This window comes from Cupressus sempervirens, chromosome 2 (genome assembly GCF_028749045.1).
Source record: "Cupressus sempervirens isolate cs-2001-9-10 chromosome 2, ASM2874904v1, whole genome shotgun sequence".
Taxonomy (NCBI): domain Eukaryota; kingdom Viridiplantae; phylum Streptophyta; class Pinopsida; order Cupressales; family Cupressaceae; genus Cupressus; species Cupressus sempervirens.
In genome coordinates this window covers 62,890,952-62,917,464 of record NC_143119.1, presented here as the reverse complement: position 1 = coordinate 62,917,464, position 26,513 = coordinate 62,890,952, and the positions used below count along the sequence as shown (strand labels likewise).

General features: G+C 38.0%; 1 protein-coding gene across 6 annotated transcripts in view; it reads right to left on the bottom strand.

The window, feature by feature from the left end:
- LOC149571064 (uncharacterized) overlaps window positions 1–26,513 on the bottom strand; it is a 50,274-nt gene that overhangs the window by 6,305 nt on the left and 17,456 nt on the right. For 3 of the 6 annotated variants that reach the window (XM_089812637.1, XM_089812638.1, XM_089812636.1), the window contains exons 3-7: window positions 17,347–17,476; window positions 17,141–17,238; window positions 16,879–17,001; window positions 16,113–16,514; window positions 15,555–15,866 (exon numbers count right to left, since the gene is read on the bottom strand). In XM_089812637.1, coding sequence (XP_089668763.1) covers window positions 15,555–15,866; window positions 16,113–16,514; window positions 16,879–17,001; window positions 17,141–17,238; window positions 17,347–17,476 — 1,065 coding nt within the window. The remainder of the gene's footprint in view (window positions 1–15,554; window positions 15,867–16,112; window positions 16,515–16,878; window positions 17,002–17,140; window positions 17,239–17,346; window positions 17,477–26,513) is intronic. The other 3 variants (XM_089812640.1, XM_089812641.1, XM_089812639.1) reach the window with 1 other exon arrangement.

Genomic DNA, 26,513 nt, shown 5'->3' with positions numbered 1-26,513 from the left:
TATCAAGCAAACTTCTGGCATACTTGGACTGAGACAAAAAAATGCTATTGTCAGTTTGCCAAACCTCAATACCTAAACAATAATGAAGCAATCCGAGATCTGTCATATCAAAAGTTCTGCATAGATCCTGTTTGATTTCTGAAGTCAAATGTTCTGAATTTCTAGTAATGATCAAATCATCCACATAGACAACAAGAAAAAGAATATCATTACCAGAGTGTTTAATATACAGATTACTGTCTGACGGACTACGCTGAAATCCTTGAGTAACCAAGTAATGATCAATCTTTATGTACCAAGCCCTAGGGGCCTGTTTAAGACCATAGAGGGCCTTCTGGAGTCTACATACTTTGTGTTTTGAACCAGCAACCTTAAAACCTGGGGGCTGCGTCGTGTAGACTTCTTCCTGTAATTCACCATTGAGAAAGGTGCTCTTCACATCCATCTGATGAACTTTCCAACCATACTGAGCTGCAATTGCAAGAAGAATGCGAATAGTGCTCATTTTGGCTGTCGGTGCAAATGTCTCCTCATAATCAATGCCTTCGCGCTGGGTGAATCCTCGAGCAACAAGTCTAGCTTTGTATTTGTCCAAGGTACCATCTGCATGGTACTTGACCTTATAGACCCATTTACAACTAATGGGTTTCTTCCCAGGAGGAAGATCTGAAAGAACCCAATTGTGGTTCTTTTGAAGACTCTGAAGCTCAGAATCCATTGCTTGTTCCCATTCTGGAATTCCTTTGGCCTCTGCATATATCTGGGGCTCAGGGATACTGTGGATGTTGGCCATAAGAGCTATATTAACTGTGTTGTGCTGAAGGCTCTTATTTCTGGAGGTTCTACCCTCAATGAGTTCATCAGGACGAAGATCACTAAACGTTTGAGCCCACCATTTTGGCCGAAGAGTCGAGGAGCTAATATCAGATGCTGTCAGAGTAGCTGGAGGAGAAGCAGGAGCAGGAGTTGTATTATCTGGAAGTGACTGAGGTGGTGTATCAGTAGCATCAGATGACTCATATAAAATAGAAGAACCTAAGTCAGAGATTGCTGAAGATTGAATCTCGGAATGTGGTGGGGAGTCAGAGAGCAGAAATGGTCCAAATTCCTCATCAAACACAACATCACGACTGAAGATTAAACGATCAGTATTTACATCAATCAGTTTGTAGGCCTTATGTGTGTGACTATATCCTGTAAACATAAGTTTCTGGCTTTTGGAATCCAACTTAGTGCGTTTGGCATCAGGAATCCATACATATGCCAGAGAGCCAAAAACTTTCAAATGGTTGATCCTAGGTTTGCGACCAGACCAGGCTTCCTCAGGAGTCTTATGATTAACTGCAAGGGTGGGTGACCGGTTAAGAAGGTAGACAGTTGTGGATACTGCTTCTGCCCAATATTTTCTGGGAACATTTCTATGTTCTAGCATAGCCCTAGCCATTTCTGTGATGGTACGGTTTCGACGCTCTACAACACCATTTTGCTGAGGGGTGTGAGGTGTGGTGAACTGACGTCTAATGCCATGAGTAGTACAGAAGGCAGAGAAAGCAGAAGAACAGAATTCCCCCCCATTATCAGTCCTAAGAGTACGGATGGAGGAACCAGACTCTTTTTCTACTAGAGCTTTAAACTGCTGAAATACAAGAAAGGCATCTGATTTTTGCTTAAGAAAATATACCCACATTTTGCGACTGAAATCATCCACAAAGAGTAAAAAATGCCTGTTCCCAGTAATAGAAGGAGTATTCATAGGACCACATACATCAGCATGGACTAGCTGGAGTACTCTGTATGCCCACCATGTTTCACCATTCTTAAATGGTGTCCTATGTTGCTTCCCTGCTTGGCAAGCTCCGCAAACGCGATGGTTCTGGGTCTGAATATTAGGTAGGCCATGGACTAAATTATCTCGAGCAAGTTGTGCTAGATATTGAATGTTCAGATGACCGTATCGCTGATGCCAGAGACTGCTGAGAGCGGATGATTCGGCGATGAAGGCATGCTTAAGGGAATCGCCTGAATCTACAAGCCTATAAATACCATGATCCTCAAGACCGGAAGCAAGGGTAGTGCAAGAAGCACGATCAATAATCGAACACTTATTTCCACTGAAAACAACATCCAACTGAGGGGAGTGCTTTATAATCTGACTAACAGACAAAAGATTATGTTTCATGCCAGGAACATAACATACATTGAGAAACATGAGTTTTCTTCCTCCAGTCTGAATCTAAACATTGCCCTTGCCGACAATATTGTATTCTCCACCGCCTCCAAAGATTACTGAGTCAGAATAGGGAGTGAATTCAACAAACCAATCATGCCTATGAGTGAAATGTCGGGAGGCACCAGAATCGATGTACCAGGCAGAAGATTTCACATGATTTGCAAGTATGTTGGCCATAAAGGCATGGTAGATAGATTCTTTCTGCTCTGAGTGTTGGGTAGCATTGGCGTACTGTTTAATTGAGTCCGACTTCTGATGCTGCTGATACAGATGCTTATAATATGTGAATATTTCAAATGGCACAAACTTCGAGGTGAGAAAATGAAAGACCCAGAAAAATTGGAGAAGTACCCAGAAAAGAGCTCGAAAAACCCAGAAATAAAGAGTTGTCGGAATTCGGATCCGCTGGCTCGAAAATTGAGGCACAAAAAACGAGGCACCCACAAAAATCTGATGAAGACCCATTTGAGATTTCAAAAAACCCACCAAGAATATGTGATCAGAAAATTTTTGGAGGTCCAAAAACTAGGGTTTCGAGCAAAAACCTAGTCGGCAGCTTCAAAGGTCAGATTTGCAGGAAAAATAGCAGATATAGGCAGATTTTGGAACAAGCGGATTTGAGATAGACGGATCCAGGCAGATAAGGGCGGATTGAACACGTTTTCACTCACACAAAATGCCGAGTTGCAAAAAAACGACGAGTTGCAGAAAAACGATGGTAGAAACCCGCGATTTTTAGAAGATCAGACGTGAGCCAAAGAAACCTGCGATTTAAAAGACGTGAACTCGGGATTTGCAAAATGAATTTCAGATTTCTCAGAACAGAAACCCTAGACGGGTTGTAGAGAAAATTTCGAAATTTAGAGCAGATAATTTCGAAAGAAATTATAAACTATTCAAAACCATTTGAAGCAATAGCTCTGATACCATGTTACAAATGTAAATGGCGGAAAATTTGAATGAATTAATCAGAGATCAAACTGATCTATATATACAAAGAGGAGAGTCGAATAGAATAGAAACATTCTATTCTAGACTATACTAAATATTAGAAACATTCTAATATTTACAGAGATATAATAAGATACAATAGTGAGCATTAAAAGGAAACATGAAGGTTATTTTAATACAACATAACACTTTGATCCTGTAGTTGATCAGTGCCTTATATATTGGGCAATCTCACAAATCACTCGCATACATCCTTGAAAGTCATTGATACATTTCATTTATCAAAACAACCTGATCTATCTATTCACCTTGTGAATCAAACCTCTGTATCTTTCTGAATCTCATACTCAACCTATCCCTTCATGAAATTTGCAACTCTATTATGGTAAATCAAGCATTTACATGACTCCTTGAATCATAAGCAAAATAGACCACACCATACTACCTAAAATAGGATGCAACTGATTTTTATGCTTTTTGTTCACAAACCCCAAAAGATCACAAACAACATGAACAGGAGACAAGAAATCAGAATGAAGATTAAACTTGCTGCTGCACTTTATTCATTTCCTTGAAACAAATACGTAAAGGATGCATGAAAACAACTTATGAAACTATTGAATAAACTAGAACTATCTGTGTTAATTACTTGTTGTTCATTGCATCAGAGAAATGTTGGGCATGAATGGTGGGATCATAGCTATAGCTCTGCTCAATAGTCTAGAAACAACCAACCATCAACAACCCTAGAGAAAGAGAAGAGAAGAGATTAAAAAGACATGAAGAATTCCTAGATCAGATCAAATGTTATCATTTGTCCATATGGAAAACCTCCATCTATTGATGAAGAACATCTCTCTACTCTCTCTCTATAACTGAAAATCAGATCCTTTTTCTTGCCACTAAAGAAAGCTTGAAAATATCTTCAAAATGAATAAGACATGTAACTAATTTGAATGCCAGATCTAATATTAAACTAGGGCCAAAAATACCCGTCAAATGACTTCAAAAGGCAACATATAATTCTTAGAATCATTTTCCTCTGAATCTAGAGTCAATATACTTCATGCTTGCTCCTCTAACTAATTTTGATGCTCAATGATGAAATTTGCCCATTCTGTTGAGAATGCCCCAGATAACATAAAATTGCCTATAGCCTGTGCCGGTGAATACTTGTGCACCTGTACAATTTCTGATCCCATATTTAGAAAGTTCGTCTTCTCCCGGTGCTGACGGTATATGATAGCCCTATGTTAGCATATCGGAGATGCCCAAGACATCCATTTGAAGATTAAGTTTTGAAATTGGCTCTTAGATCTGCATTTTGCAAATATTTAACCCTTTTCTAAAGTTTAAACTTAGAATATAACATCTTTTGATTAAAAAAAGATGCTTGTATGTAATCTAAGAGAACCTTTTAAAATATATTTCTGCACTTTTTTAATTTTTCCCCTCAATTATGCATCCGGGTCAAACTGCTTTGGCTAACTGTGACACATGTCACCTCGTGATTCGTCGGTTGCTGCATTGTCATCTGCCACCTGGGCGCCACATGGCACCCTCTAATTGGGTCTTCAAACTACCACTTGTCATCTGACATTGCCACGTGTCACCATTTCATTGGATCCCCTCTTGTACGATCAGTGTCACGTCATCAACTTGCTGGCCCCTCACCACATCACTGCCACGTGGCACCTCCTAATTGGTCTGATTTGTCACACCGCCAAGTGGGCCTACCAACACGTATCAACACATTGCTATGTCGCTTTGGGTAATCATCGCGCAACTTTTCTTGGCAACATAACAATACCCATTGATTGTGTACCACGTGGCAAAATCTTGTGCGTCCATCTCAAAACTAACATCTCAACCTGCTTGCCACGTGGCGACCTGTCGCTATGTCGCATGACACCTCAACACCCTGCCACATCATTAGGACAGTGACATCATGACGTGTCCTACCAATCCATGTCATCGCCCTGTCACCAACGCCACATCACCAAATCCATGTCACCAACCTCTGCCACGTAGCAGCCTATTGCTATGTCACCATCCTTGTCAACCACCGCTACGTCGCAAGCGACATAGCAACACTGTGCCACATGTCCCCTTTCGCCACATCACTACCTCGATTTTTGTGCCAGGCTCTAAATGATCTGACATGTGTCATGTTGTGATTTGTCCATCTAGATCCACGTGTCATGTTCTGATCAGTCGATTGTCCAATCATCAGCGATACACGTCATTCAAAATTTCTGTACAATCGCCATCAGGCTAGGGCCCACCACGTGATCATGCCTTATGTCTCAAAAGGCTTAAGCCTTTTAGACAAGTTCTCTTTGTGCATTATGGTATTTAAAAGGGCTCAAAACACACTATGGGAGCAATGTGGGATATTTAACTTTTATTGTCTTCCCTTTGACTACAAGTCACGCACTCCTCTTGCACCGTCTCACACAGGATATTGCAACGGCATGCAAAGGATTGTATGCTACAAATGAAAACTATGCATGTATGTCTGGAACCCTTGGAAGATGACATGTTACTTTGATTGCAAAATATTGGGCGGAGACCATCCTGCAAGAAGTTTGCATTTTGCTACTGACTCTACAGATGCCTTACACTTGTTCAAACAGAGTCTTCAAACTTTAGAGGCAAATTGGGCGCCGCGGTGACTTCAAGCCTCTCACTAACTTCTCCTTGGATGTCGTGTTCCTTATAAATGCAAAAGTACCAGACTTGGAACGGTTACTGGTATTGCAGGTGAGTTCTCCCCTTGCATGAGAAATCCATCCTAAGAGTCTCCTTCAGAACTCACTCTCTTCCCCCTCGTGCATTCTTTAATCTCTACACATTTTTAGTGAGGCCAATCCCAGAATGGAATACCTTTGCATATCCAGATCCTCCTCCTTGGCGGTTCTTATAACACTCTCCATGGAGACTCGGACCAGTGTGTCGTTAAGACAAAGATATGATGAGGCCAAGCCTAGATTATCCACAAAATGATATGGATCAAAATCTATCGACTTCTCCCACGTTCAAACTTTTGTTAATGCCTACAGATTGCACATGGCTCTCCCTCTCACATTGCAACAATGACGAGGGATCTGGCGTCCTGCCCATTCTTCCCCAACAACGTTGTTTTTGAAGTCTTCCCTTACTCTCTCTCCAAAAAAGGGGCCTCTGCCTTCCTATCACTTCATCTAGGACAACAAGGAAAACAAAGCCATCATCCACAAGCTGATTGAATGTGTGTTCGTCACATGTGCAACTGAACTTGTTACTATTTGACAGTAGCTTCTGTAGGCACTGGATGGTTGTTACATCCCAAATTTTTAACCTAATTTTTAACTTGTTCATAACCGTTGGATTTAACGAATTATTCTTTTATGTTGTATTAACTGTTAATGAAGATGGTCGTTAACCAATAACTGTTATTAGGTGATTAGCAATTGTTTGATTTAAAATAACAATTAATATGTTTTTATGAATTATTATGGAATTATTATTATGGCGAAAGTGTTTTTCATGGGTGATTGTAGGAGGAGAAGAAGAGGGAGGAAGCATTGCTAAATGGGATCATCGAAATGGGATGTTCACTTAGTTCGGTCACCGGGATTGGCAGGTATGACCTTAAACTTCCTTGGAAAGGATGCAATGACTTGATTGGACCCACATGAGCTATTAAGAAAATAATCAAGGAAAAACATAAAATAATCTAACTTAAAATATAATACATACCTAAAGAGATTTTTAATTAATCTCCATCATATTATTATAATAAATACTTACATACGTACACACAAATATAAAAATGAAATGGCACCAATAAATTATAATAACGTAATTTAATGATGTCACCCCATTGATATACTTACATGTACGTATATAAGAACATATTATAATAATAAAAGAAAATTTATAATCTTTTCAACTTTTTATTTTTTTCTTTCTTCCCTCTCTTTTCATAATCGATTTGTTACTCGGAAATTTGTATCAATTATAATCTTCTTGTAACCGATGGAAGCCAAGGAGTCATGTTTGCTCTTCTTTTTAAGGTAGCCGCGAGGGAGAATCGGGATCACCCTTCTCCTTGGTGCCCGAATTCTTCCTTCCTTACTATAGTCCAAATTTTCATGTTCATTTACCAACTCGTCCCTGCTTTGTTACGACTGCAATCTGCCTTGATACAATTTCCAATCAGCCATTTAAACATCCTTGCAAACTGCCTTGATACAGTCCGCCTTGATACGTTTTCCAATTCAGCCATTAAAACCTCTTTACAATCTGCCTTGAAACATCTGAAATCTGCCATTAAGTCTCCTACAAATTACCATTGATATCAACCTTGTTCAGATTGAGCAATTCCAACATAGCCGAGCAAGTAATTCCAACTAAAATACTGAGGATCAACGTTGAAGAAAGCCAAGAGGAGCCGTTAAGATTCAAGTTTCCAATGAATACAGTTCAGGTCATGAATTAACCTTTCAACTTTATAAATGCAAATCTATAACAGTCGGCTAGGATGAGAAATTCTTCTTATGTCTATGTTCATAATTTTTTTTTTTTAACTTGCTGAATAATCCTTGAAGACTTATAAAGAACTTCTTCTTAATCTCATTATATCCAGTTGAGTAGTATTCCATAACGAGGAGTTTCTAAATACAATAAAAACTTGTATGATTGTTTCTGTTTTCAAGAATAATATGTCACAACCCATGATGGAAGATATCAAGGGCAAATCACCCAGGATTCACCGGCAATGTAGCCAAGAATGGTGAAGAGGTGTTGAAGGGCAGAGTGCTCATAATCTTTAATACACTTGGGAATCACTGGCTGTGAAGCCATGAAAGGTGAAGAGGTGGAATAAATCTACAAGAAAACAAAAGAGAAATCAAACCAAAATACCTCAAATGAAATTTATCTAATAGCTCATGCTTATCCCTATAATGGAACTTGTTATCAAGTTGAGCGGTGGTGATTGGGTCAATGTACCCATCGGAAATCCTCGGCCAAGGTAGTTTATAGGCATATGTGCCATCTGATGATCACTTAATGTTCGTAACATCAGTTATATAGGTATAACTGAGTGGGCACTCAAAACACCCGGAAGCTCCAATGGATGGACTAAAGAACATCTCAAGCCCGATCCTGAGGTAGGGAGGGCCATTCTAAAATAATGGAATGTGTGGGGATAAGTATGGTCCGAGATTGGGAGGTTAAGCCTATGACAATGCTTCTCCTCTCACCAATGTCCAGGCTTGCACAACCAAAGAAAAGATCCTCCAATAATGCTTGTATGTTCCTTTCTTTCTTGTTAAGCATTTACTTTATTTTTTAATCATTCATCATGAATGCATGTGTTAGTCGTTTTATTTCCGCTGAACATGACTACAATCAGGAATAGTTAATTGTTATTTCAATTGAATATGATTATGTTTATTTGCAGTTGATCATGATTACAATTATGAAAGATAGTTGTTGCTCTATCTATTTCAGCTGACCATGAAGTTACAGTTATGATAGTTAATAGTCGATCTAGAATATAACTATATAGTTATTTTCTGTTAATTGTTAAAAGTAGTCATTGTCATGTGAAAAGAATCCAGTTATTTATATAAATGTTGGAAGGTTTTAGTATAAAACATCTTGAATTAGATATGAAAAACCGTTTATCACAATGGCAATGGGACTGAAATTCCTAGAAAATGACATGTGCAAACTGTATATTAATGAGTGCTCTACCATGGCTTATGGTGATATTTAGTGCTTGTGAGATTAGAACTATTTCTAGTGTTTTGCACAATAAGCCCCTTTTTTATTAGTCCTTGGTTGCCAAACCATATGCAAAACCAACAAGAAATTTAGTGTTGAACAAGACGGATCTTGTTTTATGAGGGGTCAAACATAGAACACATACTTAATTGATGACCAATGATGGTGATAAGTGCATATTCTAACGACATCCTTCACACCAAGAAGATTCCACCCTTTTTTAGTAGTCTGATGAATTTAGTCGAGCCCCAAAGTGGGTCCAATTTAAAAAAAACCGTTTTGAAACAACTAATATTTCAAATTGATTTGTTAATCGTCTGATATTGATTTGATTTAAAAAATAATTCATTATTGCATCATTTAAAACTCATTTTACACCTTTTCTGCAAACTGCCAAATTCATGCCAAGGGGTCCTCTAAGTGGCCTTAAAAACTGACCAAAACTCCTGACTGAGCTCTGAGACTTCACATTTACATTCATTGGTGTAAATTCTTTCAGCTTGCAAACTCTCGCCTCATTACGATCACTCAATCAAAAGATATTGACTGTCAAAGTTGCTCAATCAAAACTACCTACAAGCAAACATGTTAGAAAACAATAAATCGCATTCAGTTTTGACTTTGAAAACAGGTCAAACTAATACTTGGGAGCATGAAAATTGGGGCATTAGTTCACTGTCATGAGGAGAGTATAATTTTGTAATTAGGGCTCATGAGGAATAACTATTACAATAATAGATAAGACGTCTATTATTAGTTAATGGTTATCTTGTAAATATCTTTAGCTTTAGTTTGCTTTCGTTTTTTGCTTTCTCTGGAATAGAATGTTTCTATTCTTTACGATCATTTCCTAAGGAAACATCGTCTCTTCCTTTTGTATAAATTGACCTTTCGGTCTCTGTTATTAATAAGCAAGTATTTACCAATTACCTCGTAATATGGTATCAAAGCTAAATACTTAAATTTTTTTGGAAAAATTTATAATTTCTTCTTGAAATTATTTGTTTAAATTTTTCCAAAATTATTTCAGCTAATTTCTCCAAAATCCACCTAGGGTTTTTCTGCTTGGAGAAATTCTCGAATTACGGGTCTGCAAATCGCATGGAAATCGTGGCCATTTTTTGGAGACTCGCGTTTTTGGAGTGAAAATCTGCATGTTTCTATATCAAATCTTCATGCTCTTAGCCGTCTCAGTCTGTCATCGTGCTCTGGGAAGCAGATTCGACCATTTTTCATCAAGAAATCTGAAGTTTTTTCAAGCTTTTTTCAGCTAGGGCCGTTTTTTTCGAAACCCTAATTTTTGGGGTTGAAAAAAAAATTTGTTTGCAGATTCTTGGTGGGTTTTTCGAGAGCTCAATTGGGTTGTCGTCCGTTTTTCTAGTTGCCTCGATTTTTGTGCCTCGATTTTCGAGCCAACAGATTCAGAAAACGATAGCAAATTCCTTCTGGGTTTTTCGAGCTCTTTTGGGTCATTCTCTGATTCTTCTGGGTCTTCCGTATTTTTGCCTCGAAGAACGTGCCTTCACAGATTTTCATAGTTTTTCATTGAAAAACGTGCCATGGCATCTCTGACAAATATTCTACTCGAGCATAATTCCAAATTCAATGGTCGCAATTATGGAACCTGGAAGCAGCGCATCATCGCAATCTTCGAATATCGAAACACCGATCAACTTGTTCTGGGTGTTAAGCAGCGTCCGACTTCTCCGTGTCCTGATCAAGATACATGGGATTTGAACAATCGAGAGGCAGTAATGCTTCTCAAACTCTCTGTAGCTGATGACCAGCTTTCTCAAATTCCATCCGGCAAGACAGCGGCCGAAATCTGGACACATCTAAAAGGTCTTCATGAGACTTCCGACAAGAGCAGAGCCTTCTTTCTGAAAAACACTCTGTTTTCTATTGTCATGGATGAGCGCACCTCGCTCCAGGCACACCTGAATCGGATTCAGAAAATCCGTGATCAGTTACTTGCCATCGGTCGCAAGATGGAGGAAGAGGATATTGTGGTAATCACTCTTCGGAGTTTACCAAATTCCTATGAGCATTTTATCGAGACTCTCAACATCACATCTACTGGTGTTGATCTAAAGTTCACTGATCTCTGCACCCTACTACTTCAGCAAGATCGGTGGAAACAACAGTTCGGTAGCAGCTCCAGTTCCACCTCCACTGAGCAAGCCTTTGCTGCGAAATCCTTTCAGAAGGATAAGGGCAAGTTTCAGCAACCATCTCAGCAGAAGTCTTCTGCTCCAGCATCCGATGGTACCAAAAAGAAGAACATTCAATGCAACTATTGCCACAAGTATGGTCACATGAAGGTTGCATGTCGGAAATGCTTAGCTACCCAGTCTAAGCAATCAGGTTCGCAACCCAAAGCGAACAGTGCAGAGCACACTGAGCAGGTGGAATCTGCCTTTTACGCCTTCATGGCTAAAAGACCCACAGATCATGTACAGTCATCTGCTTGGTACATTGATTCAGGTGCCTCTCGACATTTCACTCACCGCAGAGACTAGTTTACTGACTACCAGCCTTATTCAGATTCTGTTATCTTTGGTGGTGGAGAAGAGTACACGGTTGTTCGTAAAAGCAACATTCAAATTCAGTCTGTTGGGAGGAAGCTCATATTCCTTGATGTGTACTACGTTCCAGGGATGGAACTAAATCTACTCTCGGTCAGTCAGTTGATGCGACATTCTCCACACTTGGCAGTCACCTTCAGTTCACATCAGTGCACCATCACTGATCGGGCGACTAAGTCTACTGTTGCAGTTGGTCTTGAGGATCATGGTCTTTTCAGACTTACTGATTCTGGTGATTCTCAGGACTTAGCTATGGCTGCTCGGCGATCTTCCATCAGCACACTTTGGCATCAGCGATATGGGCACTTAAATGTGCATTATCTCTCACAACTTGCTCGGGATGAGCTTGTTCTTGGTTTGTCAGAGATTCAAACCCAACACCTTGGAGTTTGTGACGCATGTCAGGCTGGGAAGCAACATCGCACACCTTTCCCCAGTGGCGATTCTTGGCGAGCTTCTCAATTACTTCAGCTTGTTCATGCTGATATCTGCGACCCTATGGCCACTCCTTCTGTTCTTGGGTACAAGTATTTTCTGTTGTTTGTAGATGATTTCAATAGAAAAATGTGGGTGTATTTCCTTAAAAAGAAATCCGATGCATTTATTGTATTTCAAAAGTTTAAACCCTTAGTTGAAAAAGAGTCTGGGAAATCTATTACGATCACTCTCGCCTCATTACGATCACTCAATCAAAAGATATTGACCGTCAAAGTTGCTCAATCAAAACTACCTACAAGCAAACATGTTAGAAAACAATAAATCGCATTCAGTTTTGACTTTGAAAACAGGTCAAACTAATACTTGGGAGCATGAAAATTGGGGCATTATTTCACTGTCATGAGGAGAGTATAATTTTGTAATTAGGGCTCATGAGGAATAACAAGGCGCATTTGGCGAACGTTAAAAGTGGAGTACTTGGATTTGCAGGACTAGGAACACTAGCAAGAAAGTGATTTTCTCAAATGAAATGGACCTGAGAAAGTGTGCAAACGGATTCGTCAAAACTTAGAACTAGCACACTTAAAGAATTTTCAGAATAGAACACAATGGTACAATCCATTTGGTTCAGGCAATCACGGATTCCGAGTTATGATATCGCAAACAGAGGTACTGACCAATCTGCATTTCTTAACACCAGTAAAATTTCACAAGTTGCATTTGGAATCGTGTTTGAAAACTGATCAAACGGATTCATCATAAGCTCAAATCTGAAACATAGCAAGTCTTTGACCTCTAGAATGCAATGCAAAAGGAATTTTCTCATTTCGATTAACTGGATCAAAGTTACAACTGGTCAAACAGGGTCTTCCGGAATTCTAAACAAATTTACATCAGCATAAAAACAGTTAACAACCAACTTGAGGGATTCAAAACCTAGTCAAAACATGTTGAAACGACTCAAAATCCGAAACATAGGTTCACTAATAGTTTGATATGCATTCTAAACATTCGCAAAGCGGCAAGTCATGAAACATTATTGGGTACAAGATATTCAAATGCAAACTAGGCTTCCTGTCGCTGTTTGACACTTGAGCAAAAATGTAGATTTGAACATTGCTCAAAAAGAAACTTCACAGAATGACTCAGAATGACAATTTATCTTCATGGGATGCATGGACATGCTAAAAGAGAAGTGTTAGAAACATTAAACACTTCATAGGCCTCACAAGGACAGCCGGGTACGCATGCATTAAAATGTGCTTAAAGGGGCTCAAAATGACTCAAAAGTCTAAAATGGTACTCAAATCGGGAATGCAAATTTGAGTCCCAACAGACTCTACTACTACTCTCATGTGAAAGGAAAATGTCAAATAGGCTATAATATCAATAAGCTAGAACCTTGAGTGATACAAAAAATACAATTAAAGAATCTTATGAGAAAATCTAATACAACTATTATGTTAGAGGAAATACGCTATGATATCACTAATATAGAACCTAGGGTAATACAAAATGCAAATATGGTATTATGTGATGAGCTCTAAGATCACTATTATGTTATAGAAAATAGGCTGGGATGTCAGTAATTTAGAGCCCAAAGGTTACTAACGATCAAAACACTGAAAAAAATATAATATGAACTGATATGAATGATAGATTGCTATAATAACAGCAATCAAAGTACCGAGATAAAAAATATGACCATGAATACCATCCCAAAATATAATCCAAAGTTTCATTACACAAAATTATACTATCCAAAATAAAATAATCCAAGAGACAATATGTGTAGCCAGATGGGTTTATATATATGATGCCCATTCAACCAATGCGACAGCTCACATTTGTTTGGTTTGTATCCCAAGTTGTCATTTTTCGCATGTGTTGTAGACAAACCGTGTTGAACAATGTTGTGGCACTCAAGTATTGGGAGTTAGAACTTTGTGCAATGGCCATGCGTGCTTGAGATGATCTTGAAGCTGGTAGGGAAGACGGGATGTGCCACTTAGTATCAGCATTGGACTACAAGCTGAGCAAAGTGCCAGATTCTCTTGGATCAATACTAAGCACAATGAGTAAACTATCATGACCATCACAGCCCAATCAACAAAAAATGACTGGCAAAAATAACTATGCAGCTTCTATGGAAATGCAAAGAAAGGGAACATAGCAAAAAAGACTAGAGAACAGCCTCTGTGCAAATGCACACACACAACGACAAAACTATTCTTAAAGCATGACTCATTTTAAGTTTATCTCAATCATCGTTGTACTTCCTTTATTTTTCAAACAAGAATTTTACAGGAACATTTGGGTATTTTATAAATCTCTTGTTAATATATATCTGTGGGAAAGTCACTTTTGCATCCTTGTTTCAAAAAACTTATAAGCTAAGCATATCAAAAGCAGCTTTAAAAGGAAAATAAAAATCCAATATCCTTTAGCTGACATAGAATGCATGTTAGGAGTCAAAGAATTCTTACTCATTTATCTAAATATCTAAATACTTACCCATATCTAAAATGAATATGAACTGCAAACTCCTGGTGATAATAGATAAAAAACAATGAGAAAAATATCCAAACCCATATAAGTAAGCTATCTTGACTGTCATGGCCTTGTCAACAAAATAGTAACTGGTATACACAGATTTACGGCTTCTGTGGAAACTCAAAGCAAGGAAATGGAGCCCAGAGACAAAACAACGGCCTCAATGGAATATTGAAATACAAACTTAATGACAAGACTGTCCTTAGTGTGGCTCATTTAAAGTTTATCTCATGATATTTAGCAATTTGGTAAATATCTTATTAAGCTTGTCTCTCAGAAATTTACTTGACCATCCTTGTCTCCAAATACTTTAAGGCTAAGCATATCGATAGCAACCATAGTTACACCACCCTGGGGGACGGGGGGGCGGCGAAACGGGGGGACAAGTTTCCGGGACGGGGGGACAGAGGGGCCTTAATTTGGGGACGGCGGGGGGATGGTGGGGGGACGGCGGTAGGGGACAAGAGGGGTGTATATATCTATGCATATGGTATTTAAAAATGTTAGTTATGAAAATATGTATTGCAATATAGGATGTAAAGATGTAAAAGAGTGAATACTTGAAACATTGCATTGAATTGGAACATCGAACATTAAACATAAATAGTTGAATTTGCAAATAGTGAATAGTAGGATGTCCCCCATCCTCGGTGGAGGTGGTGGAATCTAGTGGCACCGTTGGGGACGGGGAGACGGAGTCCCCAAGTCTCCGGTGCATTGAAGTCTCCGAGACGTTGGGCAAAAAGGGGGGGGACGCGTCCCCGTGTTACTATGATAGCAACTAAAGAAGGCAAATAAAAAAATCCAATGCTCTGTAGTTCACATGGAATGCATGCCGGGACTCAAAAAGTTTGTGCTCATTTATCAAAATATCTAAATGCTTATGCTTATGCAAAATAGATGTGGAACCCAAACACCCAATGACAGTAAATGAAGAACAATTAAAAAATTTATCAAAATCCACCTGACAAAATCAAAATGATGATCTCTGCTTCTACTCAGAGTAAGATTGACTGACATACCTCCATTTCATTTTGAAAAAACGGTGGCTCATCTGGCTCATTAGTTGAGTTCTTTAGATGACAAAAACCAAATGGCACGGAATCTATCATATCTAGATCTTGTTCGCCAATATTATTGATAGGAGTGCCTTTCTTAGCTTTCACTTCAATATGACCATCTCCAGCAATTGTGTTGTCTAAGCCACACTGTTTTTCTTCACAATACTGGTTAATGTCATGCATTCCTGTTTGTAAATGGGAGCTTTCCCCTGCTTTTGATGACTCTTTGACCATCAGTGTACAGCTTTCCTCTGCATGGTTGCTACAGTCAACCTGTTTCAGTCTACTTTTAGATGAACATGCCAACAGACTGACATACTCTTTAGTCACAGAGACAAACAATGATAACCATTGTATTCATTATAGAGTTTAGTACACACATTTTCCATTCCATCCTATAAAGTGACATTTACAAGACGATTCAATTACTACATAGCAGGTGAATAGTATATTATCAAAATATAACTTGGAATACTCACATAGCACAACAACAGTACATTCACAAGAGTATCACCCTACCTGTTGTTCTTTACAACTCTGGGACTTGGTACAACCACCTGCAGAAGTGACTGATAAGAATCTATTTGCTCCAGTGGGAAAGATGACAGACCTCACTTTATGTGACTCGCAAGACATAAAGGAAGATTTGAACCTATTTGCACCATGCGGAGGTATTAAAGATGCACGCCTAAGCTCCCTTGACGCTCCATTTCTTTGGGGTTTATTCTCTGGAGAAGAAGTGGCAAGACATCCTAATCTCGAAGTACCAAGATGAGGATCTCCAGAAATGACATTTTGAATTTCTGAGATGACTTTCTCTGTCTGAAAAACATGTGAATCAATGAACTTGCTTAACTCCATTTTGATGCCTACTAGATTGGATGTTTCTTCAGAGATTTTAAGGCTCTTCATGACATTTCTCTGTATATCCACAGCATAAATATTGCATTCAGATGGAAATAATCTACAATTCTTAGTATAAAATTTGCAGGAGTATTATTTTCCTTATCAATATGTAATTTATTACGGTATCAACAAGAGGACATAGAATAGTTATGAGGATCAACATCAAATAGTACAATACCCCTAAAGACCAAATCACTATCAACAATGAGATCTCTCTTCCTTCCAATTCCCTCATTAATAGAAACTGGTTAGTGAAAAATAACTTTACTACTAATAACTTCACCAGCTTAGTCATGAATGGGTTCTCTTGTTGGGAAAGCATCACTAGAAATCTTGGGTCTATAGTCATTACCCACACTTTAGTCTTAGCAGAACACACCTTATCTAGTAATCCAATACAAACATCATTGACAATATCAGTTGCTGTATCTGAATTCTGGTTGACTGCTTCAGAAGTGTAGCCTCCCTCGGTCAGGCCATTATCCAAATCATCTAAGTTACTCTGGATTTCATGGTTATATTTAAAGTACTCAATTAAAATTTAGTCCTGAATTGAAGCATCCTAGTAATCAGCAAACAAAGGCACTAAACAGGATAGCATGATTAAAATAGTCAATGAGAGAACTGAGCAAAAAACTTACCATGAACACTGCATTATCTTCCTCCCCTCCACCCTGCTGAAAAGTTGTCCATTCCTGATGATATATGTCATTTTGTTTGGTGAAAGGTAGATGTTTTTCTGTGCATATGTCATCATGTTTCTAATTAGCAACCACCATTTCAAACTTTTTTGACAGAAATTGACTTTTAATGGCTGGGTCCAGTATTTCATCGGGACAAGATTCACCTTTGTCACCATCAAAAAAACACTTTGGTGCTCTTGAATTGCCGTTTTTGTTTAGTATTTCCATGTGAAGACTAGAATTCTGCATTTCATCCTCCAGCTTATCTATAGGGTTTCCTGGAGAAGAAGCAACCTACAGACAATCCAACCATTAGAAATATGGCAAAATAATCAGTTTTGTACGGGACAATTTTGCTATTTATCACAAAACCAGGATATAATGATTCAGAGAAGTTGATTTTTTTTGCTATTAAGAACAAAAGAAAATATTATTGCTAACTGGATCCCCAAACCCAGTAATTCATAATTTCAAACAATTAAAAGAGCATTGGTGATTTTTACTACCAAGAAAGGGAGAAAAACTATTTTGACTCAACAGTCCATGCTATTTAATACAACAATCCAGTTCAGTGCTGAATGTTGAGATTCAAGTTTTTGCTGTGTTTTTCACCAAATGGACAGCCTAATGACATCTGATCCCAAATCTCTATGTAATCCAGGTATTAGAAGAAAAAATTAAATGTTTGTCTCAAAATTAGAAAATAATATTGATCCAAAAGTGCACACCAATTGACACAATAATCAAATTCAATTCTGATTGTTGTCAAGTCAATTTTATAATTTATTGTTCACAATCGATAAATTTTGCTACGATTGCCCGGAAAGCTCAATCTGGTGCAGGTGTGGGTACGGGTACTTAGTCCAGGGCCATGCCGGAAAAGTTCCATACAGGAATATATATAAGAATAATGATACTTACAATTGCCAATATATAGAATATTTGAATACTTCATATTCATAACTTGCAAAAATGAAAATACACGAGTCTCAAAATGTCATTACACACTGGAAATTCATAAATTACAATCAATATATAAAACTTTCCATAATCTCCATCAAAGGCATCGAGATCAGCATTTGGTTGAATTTCATTTGAACCACAATCAATTGGAGTACCTGTCCCACTAGCTGTGTCACATGCAAAACCTGCCTCATCAGTAGAGACATCGCCATAACTATAGAAGCAAAGTGACTACAAAAGCATCAAAGTCAACATTTGGTTTGATTTCACTTGAACCGCAATGAGTTACAATGCCACTTCCACTAGCCATTTACTACAAAAGTTGCCTCATCTAAAGCTATTTTCTAGCAAGTTGAGCCACAATAATATCTACGCCAACTCTAGAGTTGGATCCTGTTGTGATTGTTTGTCACTTTCATCGCCCATTTCATGGGACCCTCTACGTCCCCCTTTGCATGCAAAATGTAATACATAATGGAGTAGAAATGACAGCATTTTTTGTTTCCATGACAGTTCTTGAACATGTGCACAATGAAAGATCATCACCAGATGATGGAAATAGGCTCAACATTGGACAATCCCCTTAGCAAGGTTGAGCATTTCATGGTAGTGGATGTTGAAGAAGTCATAAAGTCAAATAAGTTTCAAAACCATGTGTGGCGTGGATTATGGAGTAATGTAGTGGAATCCCATGAAACTAGGGTGCAAGTCAACAGTGATGGAGGAGGGTCAAACCTCTCCAAATCCATGATGTGTGCAAAACTACGCTCTCTGCTGAATGGGATTGAACCAAAATCCATAGCCCCCTTTAAAATGCGCTCGTCAGTGTTTGAGGAGCGCACTTTTCCTTTGCGGATTTCATTCAACGAGATGGAATCACCAACAATCTCAAAATTGCACTTTCCTAGATTTGTGGAGCGCATTTTCACTTACGCCAAGAAAAGCCTCCAACGGATAAGAATCCTTCACTCAATGAAAATTGCGCTTTCCTACATTTGTGGAGCACATTTTCACTCAAACCAAGAAAACCCTCTAGCGGATAAGAATCCTTCACTCAATGAAAATTGTGCTCTCCATGTCTCTCAGGTTGGACTTCTATGCTCATCAAGGATTTTTTCCAAATAACGAAATCCCTCACTACCTTCATAATGCGATCTCCGATGTTTGTAAAGCGCACTTTTGCCCTCCTCGTAAATTTTTTTCCAATGGGATGAAATCCTTGATGATTCCAAAACCCTGCCCTCCTCACAGGATTTTTTCCAAATAACGAAATCCCTCACTACCTTCATAACGCGATCTCCGATGTTTGTTGGGCGCACTTTTGCCCTCCTCGCAGATTTTTTCCAATGGGATGAAATCCTCGATGACTCCAAAACCCTACCCTCCCAAAACATTGGAGAGCAAGTCAACGTTGGCCAAGGAATGGTCAAGGCAAATGAATCCATGACAATCTTAAAACCACACACTCCACCTTTTTTGTTGCCCTTTTTTATGTGCATTGAGGAAAGTGTCCAAAAGAGAGGAATCCTAGACACCCTTTGAAATACACCCCCTTTTTTTTCCTCACACACATTCCCATGCATCTTGTGGATTTTCCATGATAGTGATATTATTGACAATTGAAATTTCCACCTCTTCCAAATCATCTGGTGCTAAAGGATGAGATTTCGGCACAATCCGAAAACTTGAGAAAATTAAAATCTTGAATCATCCAAAGTGTGAAAAAGGGAAAAGTTGAATTTTTTTAATTTTTTGGGAAAAATCCCAAGACTCAGGAATACTTTTTTTTAAAATTGGAAAAGTTGAAAATTCTCAAAAAAATTGAAAAAGTTTCAAAAACTTAAATTCAAAAAAAAAAATGGCTAAGTAAAGCAGCTGCCTAATATTAGCCTATAGCTTTATGACAGCTTTTTCAGAAGGATTGCTTATATATTTAAACCCATTCATTCATTCCTTCTCACAAAGAAATTTGAAGAGCAAATTGAGAGCAGGAGTGAAATTCAAAGAGTTTGTGAGAAGGAAGATTTTTGAAGAATATGTAAAAGCACAAACAGCAGGAAGAATTTTTCCAAAAGACAAATTCTAGAATTCTGTCAAGGTTTCCAGAGCTTCCTCGCGATTCATGAAGATTTCTCCAACTCACTGAAATATTTCTTTTTGATGAAATTTAGAAACTTGCTTCACAAATTCCAAGAAAACTCCTATCTCTTCTCAATGATCTCCAAAATTTCTGATTTGCAAGAAGGAAGAATGGCAAAACCCCAAGGAATAGGAGAGACATGCAAACAATTAATAAAGAATGAAAGAAAGGATTCTACTTGGAATCCAAAATCATGTCGATGTGGGTAGAAATTGGAAATACAAGCCTTGGCGACCTTGATTTGAAAGAATTCAATTGGAGAATGTTTGAATACAATGACCGTCATCCTACACACCTAGCTAACAAAATTGTGGGAAGCAGACTTGTTGCTACATCTAGTTTCCCTCCTTCGTTTCAGCATTTGGAGTTGATCGTGGAATATACTAAACACTATAGTCCTAGGGATAGAACAATCAAGGATTCAAAACGAAATGTAAGGACAAGACAATTAAGGATTCATGAGTGCTACCCTCAGCTACATTTATATTCAAAAGATGATTATGTGAGGGTTAATGATGCCTCTACCATGTGCATAGTAAGGACATTGCAAAAGAGACTGCACATGAGATTGTCAGTTGGCGCGATGAAGTTGGTAGAAGATTAGGATGCGTAGTTCATCCAATTCCCCACCTTATCATACATTCAAGGATTCTCCATGGAGTTGTACAAACTGTCGAGGTACCCAATAGATAAGATGATCCCGTTGGAGCTAACTCAACAACTCACAGTCTATGACAAGATCCAGAAAGGGAAGAAGAAGTTGGAATTGCAATTCCCAATTTCCATAAGAGAAGGAAAAAATGATGTGTGCCCAATTTTCACTTCTTTCGTCTTCCACTTTATCTGAAAAGGTTTGATTTTGTTCCGTATAACAAGATCACATCAATAGCAGGATCAAAGTACCAACATAAAGTTCACCTTGAAGATTTTTGGGCAAATATTGTGGATGATAACGAGGTTAGAAAGAAGATGCATTCAAGATTTTCCATTGAACATTATTAGAGCATGCAACATATTTTGGGTTCCTAATCAAATGGAGGACGATCCAAATGTGATGCAAAAAGGATTCAACCCAGAAATGACAGCTCATCCATATGATTGGAAAAAGAAAGAAGTCACAGATCTGAATGTTCTTTCAAAGCCAGTCTTGGATTTTACAAAGTGGTGGATTGAGTGTAAGCTTGAAAAACTAGTTATGTAAGCAATGGATTCACGTAGAAATTGATTGGTCACCGATCGCTCAGGGATGAAAGACAGGGACAAATATTTGAAGGGACTATTGAAGAAAGAAAAACTCCATCAGAAGATGTAGGAACCAAGAAAGGGAAAGAAGTATCTCGAGAAAAGCATCCTAGGAGTAAGAAAGTCATGCAAGAGCCTCAACAAAAGAAGCAAAAATATGAAAATGCTCCCTCTTCTCCGAGTCACACTCCCAATGTTCAAGAGATAGAAACATTTGAGAGGTAGGAAGTAGAGACAAGCATAAGGAGATTTGAGCAACAAGAAAATTTGGACAGGCCAGTGCATGATAGACTGAGTATAAATGCCTATGAAAAATCCGTGTCAGGAAGAGGAAAAGATCAAGATATAGCTACGGAGGAAAGTCTCACTGCAATATTAGAGCGAAACAAGGTGGAGGATGAGGCTGGTCTAGAAGAGGGAGAAACTCCTACAGCAGCAATATGGTTTCCAAATGTTGAAGTTGCAACTCAAGAAGTGACAATGGATAGTCTAGGAGGTGAAGAGGAGATCAACATTCAAGCAGTCCAAAAGGAAAGAACAATTAGTGATCATAGTGGTCCAGAGTATTACCGATTCCCAAAATGGTTGAAGCAACGAATTCAAGAGAGTCAACAAAAAGAGGTTGCTTTGGCTATTTAATTACATGAAATTTTGGATCAAGCAAACTGATCAGAAGAGCAAGGGAAAGCAAAAAGATTCACTAAGGTTGTTAGAGGTGAATCGAGATCCAAGATTTTGCATATTGCAATTTCTACAGTTAAAAAGAGTAAAAATCAGATTGCTGCAGATGAATATGTCATGTCCCCATTTTGGAGGCAATTTGATTTAATTAATTTAATTAATTAAGTTGTCCAAAATAATGAATATTTTATGAGGATGACTAATTAATTATTTTAATTAAATAAATAAGTGATATTAAGTTAATTATTTATAAAGTTATCGAATAAATAAATATTAAAAGGTAACTTTATATTTAATTAATTTAATAAAGTGACTTGAATTATAAAATATTTTTTATAAAGTCACTAATAGATAAAATAAAATAATGTTCTAGAAGTTTCTGGAGAAAGTGGAGAAAAAGAATAAATAGGCACCCCAGGCTTCATTCTAATCATCCAGATTTGTTGTTGTTGATGTTGATGTTTGTTGATGTGCATTGTGGAGCCTAGGGTTTCTGCAATAGTCACAACTGGCCATTGAGAACGAAAACTCTCAATTGGTACACGATTTTGAGGGTGTGAAATATCACTTGAATTATTGCAGCTAGGAGGAAGATACTTCAGTCTTCTATTTGTGCTACATTGAGAAAAAAATATTTCAGTTCGAAAAAGCAGGCCGAAAAAGTAGTTCGGAAAAAGCAGGCCGAAAAAGCAGTTCGAAAAAAGCAGGTCGAAAAAGCAGTTCGAAAAAGCAGGCCGAAAAAGCAATTCGAGAAAAAGCAGGCCAAAAAAGCCGTCCGAAAAAAGCAGGCCGAAAAAGCAGAACTGAAAAAGCAAGCCGAAAAAGTAGGTCCGAAAAAGCAATCCGAAAAAAAATAAATCTGAAAAAGCAAATTCGAAAAAGCAAAGAAAATTATTACAGCCATCTACAATCAGGGGCGGCAGCTAGAGAGGCACGACTTGGGCACTTGAGGAGGTTATTTTCTGTTCAAGTGGTATTGCAATACATCTATTCTCTAAGGCGACTTCATATGCCAGGTCTGATGTGTATTTTCATAGTTGCCTTTCACTATAGAGTGCTGTTGTAATTGTCATTTCGTAACAGACCTATCATTCATTAATAGATATATCATTCATTTTTACATTCCTCATAATGGTATCAGCAATCCATGGCTTTAATTGTATTTAATCATGCATGTGATTAGCATACTGCTGTAGGGGAGTATTGAAGTTAGATATTTAGTATTGCATTAGTTTTCATTGGCAGCTGTAGGTGCATATTACTTTACCAGCAATTATCATATTTTGATATCTTTGTAAATGCCAAGAGTCTTGACTAACTTAGTATGAATATTGTATCGGATACTCATTCTCAATCAAGGAGATACAATTGCTGGTCATTAATAGTTATCTTTGAGCGTTAATATATCATTTTTTATCAGCCAGTTAACTTGCATACCAACTGTTTGTTAAAATACCAGTTGGCTGTAGGTGATCATTTTCATGATTAGAACTCATATATGCATTCACTATTGCCAAAATTAGTTGCATATTTATGTTAGGACATTGTTTAGAGAATTTGGAGTCTTTGTAAGCATTCTCTTTGAGGCAAATCCAAACAAGAATCACTACAGCAATCTGAAAAGTTATATCAGTCAGATGACTCTTGCTTGCAAAGTGTTTGACGAAATTTCAAACAACTGAAATATAAAGATTTTTGGTGTTGGAAGAAGTTATAACCTATTGGGGTTATTACAGAATACCATGTCACAGAAATAAATCTTGGTCATGCCTCCCATGAACAAATCTTGGAAGAATTTGATGACTCTACACAGGCTTTGAAAGATAGATTAAAGAAGGTAGAGGATGGACAAAAACAGAATGGAGAAATCAAAGCCTTCTGTTAGTACATCAACAACTTGCCTCGTCCAGTAAGAGAGGAAGGTCCATCATTTGTCCCTCTGACAGGTGTTTCAGCTGACAAAGTTGATGATATTTATAGGATCAAGCGGATTGCTCAAGGTGCGAAGGTTTGGGTCGAAGGAATTCGGGAGGAAGCATTCAAGCATGTGAATGAATTGGTGCAAATACATATTAGGGCGTTAGCTATACTCTCCAAGATCTAGTGCATGGAGGAATCATGGGAGGATGAACATATTTACCAAGATGAAATGATCTCCGATATTCAAAACCTGATGGAGACCCCAAAGCAAGCATTGATCGATGGAAGAGTTATCAGCAAGGGGGATATCTATGATTTTCTTCGATGGTACAATGCAGTGATCACAACTGAGGAAATGTTTGAGAGCTTCACCAAGGAATTCGCTCGATGGAAAAGGGTGGTGGACAACATCAAACAAGGGGCATACATGCAGTTGCATCCTTCTTGTCACAAAGATTGATGGAAGATGAAAACAACTAATAATTTGAAAGCCAAGTTAGAGGAATTCTTTCGACTAAATGTCTATGAAAGAGATGATTTTGAGAACTTCTCCATCTTCTCGAATACCATGCACACCACTCAGGACTTGATACCAAAGTGGGAGGAAAGCTAGGGAAAAGCAAAAAGAGCAATTGCAATTCTAGAATTCAAGTAAGAATCAGCACCAAGCATCAATACAGAAGAGTTAGAGATGGTATTGGACCGATTCCATGCCTTCAAGCGAGGGAATCAAGGGTAGATGCATTTAGTTCATACTGGGCATTCTTAGTGACCATTATTATACCCCTCCCTTCCTGAAAGTGCATGCAGAGTGGGCATTTATTACCCACTATAGTAGTGGATTCCTTATTGCATTAAAGTACATTCCTTTTCTTTGCCCTAACCCTAATTAGGGCTAATGTGGTGTAAGCTTAGCCATCAGTTATTGTGATCATCCGGGCCCCGTTGTAATCAAGGACCTATATAAAGGCCTCACCTCTCATTTGTAGAGGAGGGTTTTTTGAGATTGTTGCTATGAGCTACTAAGATCATTGTGTTTTCATTAAAGCTTGGTGAATACTTGACGTGTCTTGGTGCTTATTTGTTCTCTCAAATTCCCTCATTTAGATTAAGTTTAGTCTAATCAAAGTATTGTGATTGCAATGGTGTAATGACCCCAACAGGTTATAACTTTTTCAAACACCAAAATCTTTTATACTTCAGTTGTTTGAAATTTCGTCAAACACTTTGCAAGCAAGCTCTGATACCAATGTAATGGGCACCCTGGAAATGCCCAAGAACTGAACCAACTGTTGATAAAGATTCTAATGTTTTTGCATAGATTTTGAAACCATATAACATGAAAAAGGAGTTTATGCAAACTGGAGATTGAACTACTGCTGAAATAATATTAGTTTTCAAACTAATAAAATTAAATACATAGCAAACTCACTAATTACTCCAGCATTATAAAACCAAATACATAACAAAATCTTCAACTAACTAATTACACCCAATCTGCCTGTAGCTGGAAATGCATCTAAGCTGCCTGTTAATGAGTTGATAGCAATGAATTCCAAAGGCCAAACCCCAAGGGAATGACGTCTAGAATGTCACAAGAGAGGATAGATGTCCTCTAATGCCAAGAACAGATCTATAACTCAAATGCCATTCACAATAATCCGATGCTAAACAATAAAGCTCCCACTTTTATTTATACTTTTCCTTCACCCTTCTAGAAGGAAATAAAATAGTAATTAATTGCATTTACTAGAAGCTTCCCCCTTCCAATAATTAATGCACTCTCCAAAAACTCCTCCTTCGCAATACAATAATCAATTGTGCTTCTAGAAAATTAAATTACTAGAGGCTTCCCCCTTTCCAATAGTTAATGCACTGTCTAGAAGCTTCTCCTTGCAATACAATAATTAATTGTGCTTCTAATAAATTAAATTTATTAAACATAAAGTCACCTTTTAATTTTAATTTATTTAATGACTTCATAAGAAATTAATTTAATCAATTTCTTATTTCTTCACTTAGCCTTTGGAGAATCTAAAGGCTAAGAACTCTACTGAGTTGCTAAAAATGGGGACATTACAATCCGCCCTCCTTAAAATCGCTTGTCCTCAAGAAATCCAGCAACACAATGAACTCCAACCTCCACACGGATCCCAAATGAAGTAGTATGTGACATCCCTGTGGACATAAAAACCAACATCATCAGGACCAACCATATGTCCTCCAGCCTAGCACCCAAAACTTGTGCTAATGATGTAGAAATCAGAATGTCACCAAAAGGAAACTCTGTAGAAGATCTATGAAACCTCTTCTTCCTTGTATCTGCCCACATAATATATATTGGACTAGAATCCTGATCACCACCAACATGCATTGAAAAAGATG